This window comes from Elephantulus edwardii, unplaced genomic scaffold (assembly GCF_000299155.1).
Source record: "Elephantulus edwardii isolate Elephantulus edwardi_28Jun2011 unplaced genomic scaffold, EleEdw1.0 scaffold00073, whole genome shotgun sequence".
Classification (NCBI taxonomy): Eukaryota; Metazoa; Chordata; class Mammalia; order Macroscelidea; family Macroscelididae; genus Elephantulus; species Elephantulus edwardii.
In genome coordinates, this window is record NW_006399823.1 from 576,129 (window position 1) to 593,807 (window position 17,679).

At 38.6% G+C, this 17,679-nt stretch overlaps 1 protein-coding gene across 1 annotated transcript in view; it reads right to left on the reverse strand.

The window, feature by feature from the left end:
- Positions 1–1,541: 1,541 nt before the first annotated feature.
- Positions 1,542–17,679, reverse strand: part of RAD18 (RAD18 homolog (S. cerevisiae)) — a 135,446-nt gene continuing 119,308 nt past the window's right edge. The window contains exons 13-14 of the mRNA XM_006888949.1: positions 8,654–8,716; positions 1,542–1,644 (exon numbers count right to left, since the gene is read on the reverse strand). Coding sequence (XP_006889011.1) covers positions 1,542–1,644; positions 8,654–8,716 — 166 coding nt within the window. The remainder of the gene's footprint in view (positions 1,645–8,653; positions 8,717–17,679) is intronic.

The following is a 17,679-nucleotide window of genomic DNA, read 5'->3' on the forward strand; positions in this document are numbered from 1 at the left end:
ACATCACCACCCCCACCACCACACACACACACACACAATCCTAGTTGTAAGGCACTAGAGAGCTCTGGTGGCCTAGTGGTAACTAGTTGTGTGTAATCCTGAAGGCACATGTTTCACTCTGGAAACCTGCTGAAGGGTAAACTATGAGTAGGTTCCAACTCAATGGCACACAACAACAACAGTAACTACAGAGTGGACCCTAGACTGATGTCCCCTTGGAAAGTGGACAGCATCATGTGCAGTGACAACATTTCTGGGAGAGGGATCTGGAACAGCCTTTTCCCAACTATAGCAATTATTTAAAATTATTAATATGCCAACTGGCAAAAAAAAGAGGGCATAGCTGAGGATAATATTTGGCAAAACCAACCTTGTTCTTTTGGATCATATTAAAAAATTATCAACTTCCGCCTCACTCTCCTCTCCTCCCCTCCACCCCCCCCAAAGTGTAATGAAAAGCCGAAGTCAATGAAGACAATTTCTGGAAATAAGTCACAAACATGCCCAGCACATTGATAACTTTCTTCTTAACACTGCCAGCATTTTGGTATGATGTTATTTAGAAGCTGATGTAGGTGGAGTAGGATTGGGGAGGACTAGTTTTGAGATGCAAGAGAAGTGTTATGAATCTGAAAGGAAGTATTTTACATTATTTAAAAGTGAAAATTCAACTGCTGCCCAGTTGGAACAGATTCATAGCTGAATCTCGTAGCAGGTTTCCCGAGGCTGCAAATAGCATGGAGGGGGTGACTGCCCATATTTCCCCTGCAATGCTGCAAATGGATTTGAATAGGCAGGGGGCCCTCTGGGTTAGCAGTACAACACCCTATGGATTATTACACCAGAGCTCCCTTTTGCATACAAGTAGCAATTTTGATAAACTCCTTCCAATGCCATGTAGTTTATATTCAACTATTCACAAGATGCTGTTTCAAAGACATTGTAAAGTAATAAAATAAGAGAACTTACTTTTAGTAAACCATTTATTTAATAGCCAGAGTTAAAAGTGTTAAAATATTGACCTCAAAGGGGAAAAGAAACCTGATAGTAATCATAAAATTCTTTCAGAAAAAATATGCCCAATGTTTCAAAAGTTATTGTAACTTTAAACTGAAATCCTAACATCTTATCCTAAGTATGTGTAAACACATGTCTAAGCAACTACCAACTACTCCATAAAATTTGGGCAACCACAATTATGTCACTAAGAGCTTGTACACACCAAGGCTGTAAATGATGACAGCTTGCCTTTCCAAAAAGACAGAAGCACTTAACTGCCCCTTGTGGTGGGGCTGAAAAAAAAATCTCTTTTTTCTGAGGTTAGTTCCTCCATAGAAGAGATGAATATTCTTACATTCTGAAATTTAAGCATAAGAAAAAAAAGTCCTTTACTAAAGAGGTCATCAAATCTGAAAAGGCAACAAAAAATAAAGATCAGTTAACCATGATACTGAGAATTTAAGATCTTCCCTTGGACATTTAAAAATATAACATCTACATGGGAACAGAAATATCTGGAGTGGGAGTCAGCAAAGAGTACACTAATTCTTGTTATGTTTACTTCTTGGTTCAACTGCAGTACTTTCAGCTGCTCTTTTGCGGCGGGCCAATCTTGGAATTTCTTCTGTGTCTTGACAATCGTGGCTGAAAACAGAAGAAGAGAAGGAGCATCTTAGAAAGTCATGACTGGTGCTTTCACAAAAATTATTTTATCGTTTAGAGAGAGCAGTCTGCAGGGAGTTGTGCTGCTATCCCAAAGGCTGAGTCTCTCTGGAGGTTCAAATCTACCAGTGGCTCCTTGGGAGAAAAACAGAAAGTCTCTTCCCAGGTGCTTTATAGCCTCGGAAGCTCACTGGAGGCTCAACTATGAGTTGGTTCCAACTAGATGGTAATGAATTGTGTTGGGTGCTCCACTGACAAACTTATTATTTTTATTATTGTTCCAATTTTATAAATGGGAAAACAGTGAATTAGGAAAGATGACAATGAGAACTGGTCAAGAACTTGATTGTTCTTCTGACTCAAATTTTAGCAGTTTTACATGTCTGCTTAACATATTATATATATATATACACACACACACACACACACACACACACACACATTGCTCTCATCCTAAAAACAGGAACAAGCTATAATGATCTAACAACACTATACTCTTTCTTGAGTGTCAGAGCTGAGGTTGCAATGCAACCTTGGAAAACAAAATCTCAAAGGAAGATGAGCCACATAAAGGAGAGAGAGCATACATGAAGTCTGACTTTTGGCAAAGCACGTGAGAAAGAAGTAGTTGTCATACACCTAGCTTAGGGAGGGTAAAATCCACTAACATTTTAATGAATTTCTTAAGCATGAACTCAAATATATCAATGATCATTAACCGAGTAACAAAACCATAAATTTATCCTGCCTATGAGCAGATACAATATAAATAAATTCAAAATTGTGACCACTTTTACCCTATGTGCAAGCTCAAGAGTTTTAGCCTACAACACTCTCATGGATACCAGCAGAAGACAAAAGATTCCTGGAGAGAGGGAAGGACAGTTTATTATTAACAATCAGAGCTGTGTCTGGAACTCTTGTGCATTGCTGGTGGAAATACAAAATGGTGCAGTGGGTATGGAAAACAACGTAGGAAATTCCTTAAAAATTAAACCTAGAATTTACTACATGAACCAATAATTGCACTCATGACTACATATCCCGAAGAACTAAAAGCAGTAAATAAAACAGAACATATACAGCAATGTTTGCTGTGGCATTATTTACTATAATAAAAAGATGGAAACAAAGTCCCATCAACAGATGTATGGATTAATGAAATGTGGTATAAATGCATTTTGAAGTATTTATTCTTCATTTCTGAAGAGAAATGAAATTCTGAAACATGTCACCACACAGACGAACTTTGAAAATATTATATTACGGAAATAAGCCAGACACAAAGGACACATATTGTGTGATCTTTTACATAAAATTATAAGACCAAAGATTAGTGGTTACCAAGGCTGGGGAGGATGAGGGTGGAGACAGTGGGGATTTTTTTAATAAAAAATAAAACAACTCTCCGCTTTCTCAAAAAGTTGCAAATAGAGATACCATTCGACCCAGCAACTCCACTACTGGGAACATACCCCAAAAGAGACCATAACTGACATCCAAGCAGATATATGCACACCCGTGTTTATCACAGCTCTGTTCACAATAGCAAGGAGTTGGAAACAACCCAGGTGCCCATCAACAAACGAATGGATAGAGAAGCTGTGGTATATTCACACAATGGAATACTATGCTGCATTGAAAAACAAGGAACTCATGCAATATTATTCAAAGTGGGTGACCCTGGAGGACATTATGCTGAGTGAAATATCTCAGTCGCAAAAGGACAAATATTGCATGGTGCCCCTGTTGTAAAATGGGACTGATATCAGGGTTGGGGAAGACTGACAAAAACTGGATAAATTGTGTATACTGCACTGAAACAGATGAGGGAGTGAATAATTTAAAAGCGATGTATGATAGGGTATTATGGCTATCACAAGAATCCACAATTAAGGTTGCATAGTGGAATGTACTTGGGGCAGCGGGAGGGATGTAGGGGGATTGTGTTCCAGGGAGGGAGTGTTTCTTTTACTTTTGAAAGAGAGGAGCGAACTCGGTGGGGAGGGGGAGGGCTGGGCAGGGAGAGAAGTGCAGCAATGAATGAATGGAAATCCAAAATCTCTGTAAATGCTCATTAAAATTATTTTTAAAAAAACACATAAAACAACTCTCATGGAGTCGAACACCTAAATAGGTGATTTTAACTGATCACAAATCCAAACCACTGCCATCTAGTAAATTCTGATTCACAACAACCATATAGGACAGAGTAGAATTACCCTAAAAAGTTTCTAAGGCTATAATCTTTACAACAGCAGACTGCCACATCTTCTTCCCAGAAAGCAGCTGCTGAGCTTGACTTTTCGGTCAAACACTAACCACTGTACCGGTGACCATGCTTATTTCAAAACAAACCACAAGTCTAGGAAGGTATTTTATACAGCCCCCCACCCCACACACACACTCACCTATTACACTGTACTCTTTTATTTTTCCCTCTGTAATTTGGATTTTTTTTTCTATCAAAGGTCATAAAGGAAGTTTAGCTTTCTTTTTAAAACAAACAGTAATACCAGCTACATTACACAGAAATTGGTCCCATAAATTTGCTTAAGGAAACATATTGATGTTTTATTGGAAAACATACACAAAGCAATAAAAGATAGCTAAGTCAGGCTGTGCTTTGGCCACTCCATAAAGATAGGATTGATCTACTACACAAAAGTTGTTTTGGCTGTCAAAATCAATGGCAGGATGCACACCAAGAAGGTATGAAAACATTTATCACTCACATAGCAAAACTTTATTGGGAGAAGGGGACAGGCTTCCCAAAATGGTTTAAAATCGACTGAGAGTCCAAGAAGACTTTTTTAGGGTTTTTATGGCACATAGCAGCCATGGGAGGGATCCCACGCATGGACAGAGTCTTGCCCAAGTTGAACTTCCTACCAATGACAAAGGAGCACTGGCCTTTCTTATCATCAGGTCAAGACCTGAGGCTCATGAGCTACCAGCAAACAACAACCAAAAAATGGAGTCTAACTCTTTATTATGTAAGTTGTTGAAGAACTCATCAGACAACATATTTGTGTGTAACTCTTAATTCATACAGGTATGGCATGGCGGCGGAGTACTGGATTTGGACTTTAGTGATTCAAGTGTGAGCTTTAGCAATGAACTACATGTGACATTTAGAGAACTCTCAACATTTCTGGGCTTGAATTATTCATAAGGCAAAAAGACCAGAATTCTTTTCCTATTCCAGTTATCATCAGAATGAATAACAAAATGAACGTGAGCTACCTAATTCAGTGGGTAGCACATATTAGGAATTTGATAAATGCATGACACTTATCTTCCATAACACCCAGAAATCATTTTTGCTGATTTCATCAGTACTTACTATTTAGAAAATAATATCATCAAACAAACAAAGCAAGCCTTTCTTGGGATAAAACTCTTTCTTTCTCTATCCATGACGCTTATGTGGTTCAAATCCACCAGTAGCTCTGTGGGGGTTAAAAAAAAAGAGAGAGGCAATCTTCTCCCATGGGATTTACAGGCTTGGAAACCCCATGGAAGGTGACCTATAAGTTGGTTCTGACTTGACTGTTAAGTCTGAGGTTCTGGAGCTTGATCTCTTGATAAAAGCATCTTTAGAGGAGTGGATCTCCATTTTTGTTACCAGATGTTGTTTTCTGTTCTCTTTAGTGAGCCGTATCAAATCAGAAGGGAAAACGGATAGGCTACATATGAATAGAACTAGTATAAAGTATTTTTTATATAAGCTGGATACATGCACAAAATCTGAGCAAGAGAAATCTAGGGAAAAATAATATAAGAAAGCACTTGTACTTGATTTAAAAAAAAACAAGTTCTCAAATTCAGAATAGAAAATCATGATTTAATGTCAGAAGAGAAGTGCTGGGTTATAAAAGAATAGACGAGATGGCTATCACAACTAACAACAAAATGTAAGATTTTATAGCTCTTTTCACAGCCTCTGAAAACCTGTGAGTGAGTTCTGACACAATGAGTCAGTGAGTTACAAGTTTTGGTCAGGAGCAATGAGCTTTGGTGACCTATGGGTAGTGAGAGGCACTGCCAACTTAAAGGTGTGTGGCTCAAATTCACCAGCTGCTCCGCTGGAGAAACATGGACAATCTCCTATATGATCGACAGCTTCTGAAAACCAGCTGGAGAGTCAGCTATCTGTGAGCTGGTTCCACCTCTACTGCAATGAGTCGTCGACTTGTTTTCCGGTGCATGCGTATTTATAATTGTTTTATCTTCTTGAATGGATATATTCTCGTTAATCATAGAAAAAAATACTGTTCTTTTTCATGATAACAATTCTTGTCTTAAAATCTATTTTGCTTGATAGGAGTACAGCTCAGTTTTAGTTACTGTTTGTATGTCCTATCTTTTTAATAATTTTTACTTTCAATTTGTTTGTCTTTGAAACAAAAATCTGTCTTGTATAAACAGCATATAGTTTCAACCATGTATTTTTATTCACTTTGCAAGCTGTGTCTGTTAATTGGGGTGTCTAATTCATCTGTTGTCCTTATAAATATAGATTTTAAACTTATGTGCTATTTTCCTGTTTGTTTTTTTTTTTGTTCTTTCATATTTCCATCACTCTCTTCCTTTGTGCTAAGTAGGTATTTTTCTAGTTATTTTAATATCCTTATTATTTGTTTTATAATATTTTAAAAACTTTTATTTCATATTGGTTGCCCTAAGAATTACAACTAACTTTAGATAGATAGATAGATAGATAGATAGATAGATAGATAGATAGATAGATAGATATAGTTGCAGCTGAAAATATACACAGGGGGGAAAAAATAAAATTTTAGACAACTGATTCCATTTTCTGGGTTGTGCAGCCATTCTTGCCCTCCTCCTCAGTTGCTCCTTCCACATTAGCACAAACTCACTGTTTCCTAAAGTTCCTATCTTTCAAGTTGCTATTGTCAATTTGATCCTGTATACAGATCTTCAGTTCTTAAAAGAGTATAAAGCTTAATTCAGACATTTGTTACTAGTTAAGCTAAACTAGTGTCTGGTTTTATGAGGACATTATGAGATATTTTTGGTTTAAGGGTTAAAGATTTGTCTCGGAGCAATTGCTTCAGGGATTTAACTAGGCTCTGTGGCTCCAGAAAGTTTAGAGTCCATGAGAAAAATCTGAAATTCTGTTATGCATTTTTCTCCTTTAATCAGGATTTTTCCATAAGATCTTAAATCAAAATGTTTAGTAATGATCCTTTGGCACTATCTAATTCTTCTGGTCTCATGGCAAGAAGGTAGTTGTTTCTAGAGGCAGAGTCATGCATTCTATTCTATTTCCTCTTCCTGTTTTTTTCTCTCCTTTCATTTTTTCCAGATGAATAGAGACCAACAGTTGTGTCTTGAAAGGCTGCCTGCAAGCTTTTAAGACCTCAGGGGCTACATATGCATCATAGTTGAAACTACAAAATGAAACAAAAGCACTAATCACATTATTAGACCAATTAACTAGGAAGTCCTATGAAATCATGAACCTAAAACTCCAAATCAAGAAACTAAATCTCATCAGGTAGTTTGGTTGTACCTAAGGACCACAGGAGGTACTTTTTTTAATTGATGCAAATACACCTATCACAGAGCTTCTGCCATGAGAAAGACAAAGTTGAAAAGATGTTTTCCATATAAGAAAGAAAAGGGGGGAGGGGTAAAATTAAAAAAAGAATGTATAAAGTTAAGTTCTTGGCCAATGGGGAAGGATGAAATAGAAGGCATAATTTGCCTCAGATAGAAGGAGGGAACATGTCTTTTATTATAAAAGGAGGAATGAGGCCAAAACGTGTATAAAAACAGGCATGCCATTAGGAAGATAAGGAATCCCAAAGTGCCTTCTATATTTCTGTGAGTGGAGCTTTTTTTTTTTTTTGAAGTCAGAAGGCTTTAATTCAGGTTTGTAGCAGAATATAATCATTCAGGACAGCTTCTGAAATGTGATGAAAAGACTGAAATCATTGTAAAGAAAAGAAACAAACAACTGGTATTATAAACAGTAAAACCAGCAGGGTCCTGTTAGGACCCAACTGAAGTATGACATAGTAAAAGCATACTGAAATCGGCCAACAGAATCTGGTGTATTACCAACAACAATCTGTAGCAGTAAAGTTATGAAACAGTAATCTTTCAGGAGCCCTGATGGTATAATAGTAAGAGTTCAGCTTTAACTGAACGGTCATTAGTTTGAAAGTAGCAGATAATCCTTGGGAGAAAGCTGTGGCTGTCTGCTCCTATAAAGATTTACAGCCCAGGAAACCCTGGGGGGATTCTACTGCCCCATAGGGTGGCTATGAGTTGTAAATTCACTCCATGGCACACAGTATCTTTCAGTGGGTTTTTCCTGCACCTCCTCACTGCCCAGTGGAATCTGGACTAGATTCTCTATGCTGGCATTCTCATTTCCCTGAGTGACTCAGAAGTGAAATGAGAGGAGTGATATCCATTTATCTTACTGTAAGTCAGTGTCATGATTAACAGCATGTAGGTAGGAATTAAAAAGTTTTCTAAAGATTCTGAGCCAGTACTTGAGGTCAAATGACTAATTGCTGATAAAAACAATTTATCTTCAGAAAAACAAGTTCTGATAAGAACTAGAGTTATTATACTGAGATCCCATTTCTAAGCAGAAACAAGTATCTGTCTCATTTCCGTTACGTTTGAACCTATGCACAGCGTTTTCAGAGGCTATCAATAACAGGAGAAGAAGACTGCCCTTATTTCTCCTGCATAGCTGGAGGGTTTGAACCGCGTGTCTTTAGACTGGCAACATAACTCACTACGTACTAGGTCACCAGAGCTCCCTGGTAGTAAATGGGAAGAAACAAGTGGTACATGGGCAACTTACTAGCTCATCTTTATTCTGTTAACTATAGATTATTACTTTCTTAAACCAGCGCAAACATTCTTTTGTTTAAAAATTAATGATAACAGAATTAGTGTTTCAGATTAAAGTTTGGTTAATTTTTGGATTAAAAGAACTCACGTATGTGATGATTCCCAGGCTTCCTCTTCTTCTAGAAGATCTCTTATGATGTCTGAACTAGAACTGAAAGGATATGTACATCAATATAGCCCGACAATAAAAGATTCAATGGCTTCATTTACATGTTAGTACTAGAAAATGCAAACTAGGGAATATGGGCAAAAAGCAGACCATTAGACCACTGGTTGCCTGTGATGGCGGGGGAACAGTACAATCAAGGAAGGATGACAGGATGTCACAAGGAAATCAAGAGACAATATCATCATTGTATTGATTGTGGTGAAGGTTTCATATTTCTATCTACCCACACACATCAAAACTACCAAAATGTACACTTTAAATATAATTTACTCTATAGGAATTAAGAGTCAATAAAGCTATAAAAATTTAATATATCTGCAACAATGAAAATAAATTAAGAGTTTAAATAAGACCCTCAACATAAAATCTAGATTAAAATATAATACAGTTGCAAGTCTTTTTAGGACTATGACATGACTCCTATGGCAACCAAAGAGCAAACTGTTTTTAAAAGTGCATAATGATGAGGCAACTTGATGGCACATAACAACAACAACAACAACAACAACATATGGTATAAATATCAAACATAGCAAAAAATGTAAATATCAGGAGAAGATAAAATAAATGAATGGGACCTTCTAAAAGTAAAATTTTTGTGTGCATCAAAAAATTTCTTCAAGAAAGAAGAGAGCCTTAAGATATCTGACAAAGAACTCATATTTAACATTTATAGAAAACTCTAGCACCTCAACAAGAAAAAAAGCAAGCAACTCAATTACAAAATGGGCAGAAGATATGAAAAGACTCTTTTCTAAGGAAGACATTCAGACGGACAACAAACACCTGAAGAAATGCTCAGAATTACTATTTATTAAAGAGATGCAAATCAAATAATGAGGTATCATCTCAACCTGGCAACAATATTGTTGCAAAGTTCAAATGCTCAGCAAACAAGAAATGCTGGGAAGGGAGTAAAGAAATTGGAATTCTCATACATTGCTGGTGATTGCTGTTGTGAGGTGCCATCAAGTCGAGCATGACTCATAGTGACCCAATGAACAAAAGATCTGAACAATGTTCTATCCTGCACCATCCTCACACTTCTGACACACAAGAGCCCACTGCAGCAGTCACCATGTCAATCGACCTGGTTGAGGGTCTTTTACTTCACTGACCCCTCCAACCTTCCCAGCACCATGTCCTTCTCCAAGGAATAGCAGCACTTCTTAGCAACTTGTCCAAAGAATGTGAGGTGAAGCTTCATCCTTCTTGCCTCTAAAGAGCATGTTTGTTCTCTTGACCTTCCATGGATGTGCAGTGCTCTTCTCCAACATCACAGCTCAAACACATCAATTTTTTTTTCTGTCATCCTTATTCATTATCCAGCTCTCAGATTCATAGCCAGTAATGGGAAAAACTATGGTCTGAATCAAACACACCTTAGTCCTCAAACTGATAATCACTGCTCCTCAATAATTTGGAAAGGTCCCTAACTGCAAATTTTCCCATTGCAATGCATCTCCATATTTCCTGACTGCTAGTACCAAGGGTCTTAACTGTGTATCCAAGCAAGATGAAGCTTCTGACAGTTCCAATCTCCTCTCCATCCATCATGACATGATACTGCTATAGGTTCAGTGGTAAGAATCTTTGTCTTCCTGACATTGAGAAGCAATCCATACTGAAGGAAATGTTCCTTGATCTTCCGCAACGAGTGGTTCAAGCCCTCCTCACTTTCAGCAAGCACAACTGTATCATCTGCATAACTCAAGTTACTGATGAGTCTCCCTCCAATCCTGATGCCACACTCCTCCTCAAAGAGTCCAGCTTCTTGGATAATTTGCTCAGCACAAAGACTGAATAGGTGGGAAGGTAAAATAGTACAACCACTACAGAAGGCAGTTTGACATTTCCTTAAAACACCAGAAAAAGAAAAATCATTTGAACTGGTTATGAATATACTCTAAAGCAATAAGAACTGCAACACAAATATATGAAAACCCATGTTTACTGCAGCATTATTCACAATAGCAAGAAATGGAAACAACTCCAGTGCCCATCAAGAAACGAATGGAGAGAGGAACTACAGTAGTCACACAATGAAGTAATGCAGCACTGAAAACCAATGAAGATTTTAAGAAACAACACTACCTGGCACAAAATAACTCTGGAGAACACTATGCTGAGTGAAATAAATGTCACGAAAGGATAAGACAATATACTTTTAAAAAGAAACTACAGAAATTTAAAAATATGAAGAAAATCAACCTAGTATGGTTACTAGGTGATGGAGAGAGTAGAAAATAAAGAGACAATGAATGTTTAACTGGAATAAAGGTGAGGGTTAGGACAACAGGGAATGGATGATCAGACATTGTGAGCGCTGTAATCAACAATATGGAACACAACATGCATGACTGCAGAAAAACGGTAAGGACAGGTTTACATACATAATCAATCTTGGAGGGTGAACAGGAATGAGAAGAGTGGAGGGAGCAAAGATTAATACATAGATTGGGTGAAGAGAAAGGCAATGTACAATGAGGGTTTGATGAGACATGGCAATTAATTGTATTAACTAATGCAATTATGAGTACAAGCAAAATGTCTACGAATTAAAAAAAATAGTAGTTCTTATTTAGGGAAGGAGAGAAAAGCATCCAGAGATATCAGCAACTTTATTTTTTATTCTCTTCCTAAGAGAGAGGCCCCCACAGCTGCTCATTAAGAGAGCTCATATTCCCCACCACTCCTATTCCCTTACTTTGAAGATAAATGTTTCAACTTTGAAAAGAAAAGTGGAGTTATTTTTAAGTTAAACTTTTCAGTCTCTTCTATCCTATGTTGTTGTTATGTACTGCTGAGGCAGAATCTACTCCTAGTTGACCCTCCAGAAGATTTTCAGAGGCAATTGATTGCATGGAGGGAGACTGCCATCCTTTTCCCCAGTGGAGCAGGTGGTGGATTGAACTGCTTGCCTTTGGGTTGGCAGCATAATTCCTTACCTCCTAAGCCTTTCTCTATCCTATATCTCATCATCTAACCTAAATATCATCATTTATTTTTGTGTGTGTTTTCGACAGAGCTGGGACAGTGTTACTCAGTATTTCTCATTATTCCCTAAGAAATCTTTTCAGACTTTCTCCCCCTTAATCACTCACCACCCCATACAAATGTAACACCACAGACATGTATCTTCTTACACACCATGGCTCTGGTAGCCTACACCATGGCTCTGGTAGCCTACTGTGTAGGTAATTGCTCTATTAATTCAAAGGCTGCATTTCTCTGATGGTTTGAATCCACCAGATGCTCAGTAGTAAAGTAACAGCAAACTCTCATGCAACTTACAGCCTCTAAAAATTCACTGGAAGGTCAGCTATAAGTGTCCATTCCAACTCAAAGGCAATGATGGAGAAATAAATCTTTATAAATATGGTACATAAAGAGGTTTCCCCCACCATCCCTCCCTTAAGAATAAATTTCCAGCTGTGTGGGCAATATTAATTCCCACTGAGAACACATACTAGGGTAATGCATGTGGTCCTGTCACTTTGGACCTAAAAGGATGTCACAATGCTGGTAAAATCATCAAGTCATTCTTGCCAACATGACCCTCATCAAATACTTTTTTGTCGTTTTTTAACTTATAATACAGGAAGGTTACAGGGCATTCCTACTATTATAGCTAAGTAAACACAATGGCCAACCTTGTCAACGAACACATATACTTTGTGATTAATTTACTAGGTCTTTCAAATCTCCTGCAAAATTCACTGATTTGCTGAAGAAAAATATTTGCAGTACACTAATGGACACAGAACTAAGAGGTTTTTGCTTTGCTACCTCAATGAAAACAGATGGTAGAGGCGGCTTCCAAAATGCACAAAGCAAAAACTTGCCTCCGTCTGCCTCCACCACCTAAGGAAGGCTGCACAGCTTTCCCTCTGCTTCTCCCAATCATCATTCTTTTTCCTTCCGTTCAAGTCATTGGCCTAAATGATAAAAAACTTGGGAAGGCTGAAGTTGATTTAAATTTATATTTCAGAATCATCTGCTGCACGAGTCACTCTGATTCGACAGCATGAGTGACTGAGAGTAGATGCTAAAACAAAATTAACACAACTATTAACTGATAAACAGACTATTAGGTATGATAGTCTATGTTCCCCAAATTCTTATTTGTCTTATTCCTTGTAGACTGAAGAAACTAGAACCTTAAAGTCTGAATCATTTTAATATGCTTGGAAAACTAAAGACTCCTTTAACACAGCAGACCTTCGACTTACAGATAACCCCTCCTGTTCTCTATGATGGAGGGCTCGGCCTACTGTCATGGCCAACTAAGCAAAAAAGGTTCAGGTCCCAATTTGTCCAAGTTGGATGATTCATCACAGTAACTACAACAGGAAAACTGACAAGTGGAAGGCCAGACACGAAAAGCTTGGAAAAGGTATAGTCAGCCTTTCAGGAGCCTGATGGGAGAAACTAGTTTACTGGCAGAGTTATGCAGATTAGTTATGCAGACAAGATCAAGGCTGCAGCAAGTTAATTATGCCCTCGGACTAATGTTAAGAAGAGAAAAAGGAAGATGAGAAAAAAGATACTTTCTCTATTTCATCCATGCTTAAAGAACGAGAAAGACTAACCTAAAAAGTGGGCTCTGGTGCCTGAGTGGTAAGAAGCTGCACTATAATCCCAAAGGTACACAGTTCAAATTCACCATCTGCTCCATAGGAGAAGAATGGGCAATCTCCTCCCGTGTGATTTACTGCCTCAGAAAACTGGAGGTTCTGCTATGGATCCATTCTGACTATATCGCACACAAAAACATAACAAAATAGCCAAAGATCTTGCTGTAATATCATGATGTTGTTGTTGCTATGTGCCGTCGAGTCGCTTGCGACTCATAGCGACCCTATGTACAACAGCTCTAAACTCTGCTCTGTCCTATGCCAATCGCACTGTCTCCGATACACCCATCCTGATCACCCCAGTCACTGAATCAATCCACCTCATAGAGGGCCTTCCCCCTCCTGCGCTGTCCCTCCACCCTCCCAAGCATGATGTCCCTCTCCAAGGACTGTCTCTCCCTCCTTACAACATGTCCAAAGTATGTCAGATGAAACCTCAGAATCCTTGGAAATTAAAAAAGTACTTTTGTTCCCCCACTCTTCACTAGGGAGAGCAGTCCACTGTCTTCCCTCAAGACAGTATTTGTGCTTCCTGCCTTATAAGGCCCTTGTATGTATGGGCAATAAACTTGCCGCCCTGCTGATGCCAATATAAATTTTCCTCACTCTTAATTGCTAGCTTTGACTTGTTCAAGGTGATGAGAGGCTTGATGGGCCAGTGTGGGCCAAGGTCCAAAGGCAGGTTAAAGCAGGACGGCAGGGAGCAACATGTTCAATGCAATGTGCTTTCTCAGCTGGAATTCCATTCCATGTCTATGTAAATTTTCTCCTCTCATCTGATTTTGTGACCTTTCAGAAGCTGTAAATCATATATGAGGAGAATGCTTATCTTTCTCCAACTGAGCAGCTAATGGGTTTGATCCACCTCCGTTTGGTTTGGTAGTACAACTCCTTATCCCTGGGTTACAGGGAAGCTAGAGAAAACAAAGCAAAAGTATTATAATGAAATGTGCAAAATTCTGAGTTAAAATATAAAAAAGGAAGAACTTATTTCCTATTTCTCAAGCTGAAATAACTAAAATAAATTCAAGCCTCAAGATACATTACTGAAAAGAGTCATGGATAAAAATCTTGAATAATTCAATAATTGCTGAATAACAGTTAAAAGAAAATAGAAGGAATACAGAGAGTCACTATACCAAAACCAACTGGTGCTGACTGACATGTCGGGAAGTACCATATGATCAAGAACATTCAAGCTTCACTGAAGGTACTGGCACAAAGGAAAGTTCAAGGAATTGATGGAATATCCAAGTAATATGTTTCAACAGATTCAGCCTGATGTGCTTACTAGTCTATGCCAAGAAATCTGGAAGACAGTTAAGTGACTGGTCAACTGACTGGGAGATCCATATTATTTCTTATTTCAAAAAGAAAGGTGATCCAACAAAATGTGGAAACAGTATCACATGCATTTAAAATCTTACTGAAGACTTTTTTCAAAACAATGGAACAGGTCCCTGATAGAACACTGCTTGAATTTCAGTATGGATTCAGAGAGGACATGAAAGGAGAAAAATAATTACAGATGTCAGACAGATTTTGGATGAAAGCATATAGCAGAAGAGGTTTTAATTTGTTGTGATTTATTGACTATGAAAAGTCATCTGACTGTGTAGTTCATAACAAATCGTGGCTAATGTTGAGAAGAATGAGATTCACAGAACACTTAATCATGCTCATGAAAAACCTACACTTAGACTAAGAATCTGTCCTCTGAACAGAGTAAAGGAGCACTGCAAGGTTTAAAGTCAGGGAAAGTGTGTTTCAAGGTTGTGATCTTCTCCATCTCTCCTCCATTTACACGCTGAAAAACTCATGTGAGAAGTTGGACTTATATGAAGGAGAGTTTGGCAGGAGAATCACAGGAAGACACATCAACAATCTGCATTATGCCAATGACACAACCTTCCTTGCTCAAAGTGACGAAGTCTTGAAACACGTGCTACAGATGATGAGATTACAGCCTTCATTATCACACCTCAACAGCAAGAAAACAAAAATCCACCTCAATGGACCAATAGGCAACATGATGATGGAGAAAAGACTGAAGTTGTCATTGATTTGATTGCATTTGTAACCACAATCAATTAAAATGTTAAGAGTAGTCAAGAAATACAAAGATGAGTTACACTGGAGAAATCTGCTGTCAAGGACTTCTTCAAAGTGCTAAGATGCAATGGTATATCAATTTAAAGACTAAGATTCACTTCATCCAAATCTTGTCTTTTCAATTGTTTCCTCTGCATAGGAAATGTGGACAATGACTAAGGATGACAGAGAAGAATGGGTGTTCTTCAATTGTGGTGTTGGAGAAGAGACCTAAATATCTCATTGCCAAAGAACTATGTCTGTTTTGGAACAACTGCCATCAGGGTACTTCTGAGTGGTAAGGATGTCGAAACTTTGTTGCAAGTACGTCAGGCATGTTCTCACAAGGGGCCAGCCTTTGGAAAAACATGCCGTGCTAGGAAAGGTGGAGAGTCAGAGAATGAGGAAGACCCTTAACAAGACAGACTGATACAGAGACCATAACAACAGGACTGAGCATGACAGAGTGCAGATGGGGTGTAGGGCACAGTTCCTATCTGCTGTTCAGAGGGTTGCTTTGAGTCACTTGATGGCACTTAAGAGTAATATGTGACTTACAGACTTGGAACCCCAATGGAGCATCAAATATTAGTCAATTCCACACCGAAGGCAGAAAGAGCGAAAGAAAAAGGGAGTGGGGAGACGGAGAGAAAAGACAAGGGGGGCTATTTAACTCATCCCAATACATATCAAATTTCATAAAAAATTACTTCACTTGCAGCTTTTAAATCACTGAAGAGACTTCTAGACTTTTCCTGCACTCACTCACTGTCATCACTCAGTTCCAATTCAGAGTGACCCTCCAATCAGGTTTCCAAGGGTATAAAATCAGAATAGAAGGTGACTGCTTTCTCTCATGAATTGACTCACAGCCTTTGGGTTAGCAGCACCATTTGGTAGGCACTGTGTCTCAGAGCTCCCTTTCTTTTCTTTTCTTTTTTTTTTTAAGCAGGCAGATAAAGGCTTGTTTTACTGAATGATCTCTATAACTGCCAAGGCCACTATGTACACACAGAAGAGGAGCTTTATTTCTTGGTCTCTTCCTCTTGAGACAGAGTCTTGATGATTTCTTCTTTCTTGGCCTGGAGCCACTCCTCACGTCCTTTGTGTGCCTCCTTGGTCTTAGATCTACGGGCCTCAGCCTGGTCAGCCAGGAGCTTCTTGTGGGCTTCATGTGCCTTCAGCTTGTGAATGTGTTCCATAGACTTTGCTTGTTTTTGAACACATTCCCCTTTACTTTCAGGTACAGGCTGTGATACATGTGGCGATCAATCTTCTTAGACTCTCGGTATCTTCTGAGCAGCTGATGCAAATCCTCACCCGTCTCATCCAGGTCACCTTCTCCGGCATTCAAGCATTAGCAGTACCCTTTCACTTACCTATGCCCGTATGCCTGCCCTTCCTGCGGGTTAAGGTATTTTTTCGGCATTGAGCCTGAGAATGGACAGTCACAGGCTTGCGGACGATAAGGCCATCTTTGATCAGTTTTCGGATTTGCTGCAGAGAGTTGGCATTGGTAATTTCATTGGTCTCGCTGGGGTTCAAACAGACTTTCTTCTTGCCACAGCAGAGGACACTAGAGGCAAGCCTCTTCTGAAGCCTGAGCATACTCATGGCTGCAGCTGCAGCGCCAAAAGGAAAGGAGTTCAGAGTTCCCTTTCTTGCATTAAGAACTGCAAAGACTGGTTTCAACTGATATATTCTCAATAACACAGGGGCAGGTCTTGTTTCTAAGTCAAGGATTGTATGTATACTTTTGAGTTATAAAGAATCTCTACATGGAAGAAAAGAAATTACACACATAGATAAATATACAAGGTCAGATTATGTTGTTGTTCCATACCATCAAGGTAGAAGCGACCCATACCTTGTTTCCAGAGGCAATAAATCATATGCGAGAAGACTGCCCATCTTTTTCCTGTGGGGCAGCTGGTAGATTCAAACTGTGTTGGCAGCACAATTCCTTACCACTAAAGTGCTCTACAAAACCTTAGAAAAACTGTACCACCTTACATAAGCTGTAGCATTGAAATCTACAACAAAGAAATTTATTCTCACTAAATATGTGCTTTTGTACCCAGAACACTTGATTGTGTTCATGTGAAACTGGTATGTAGGCCAAGAAGCTGCTTTTGTCCGAACACAGCAAGGGAACATTGCAAGGTTCAAAATCAAGGAAGGAGTGCATCAGGGATGTGTCCTTTCTCCAGACCTTTT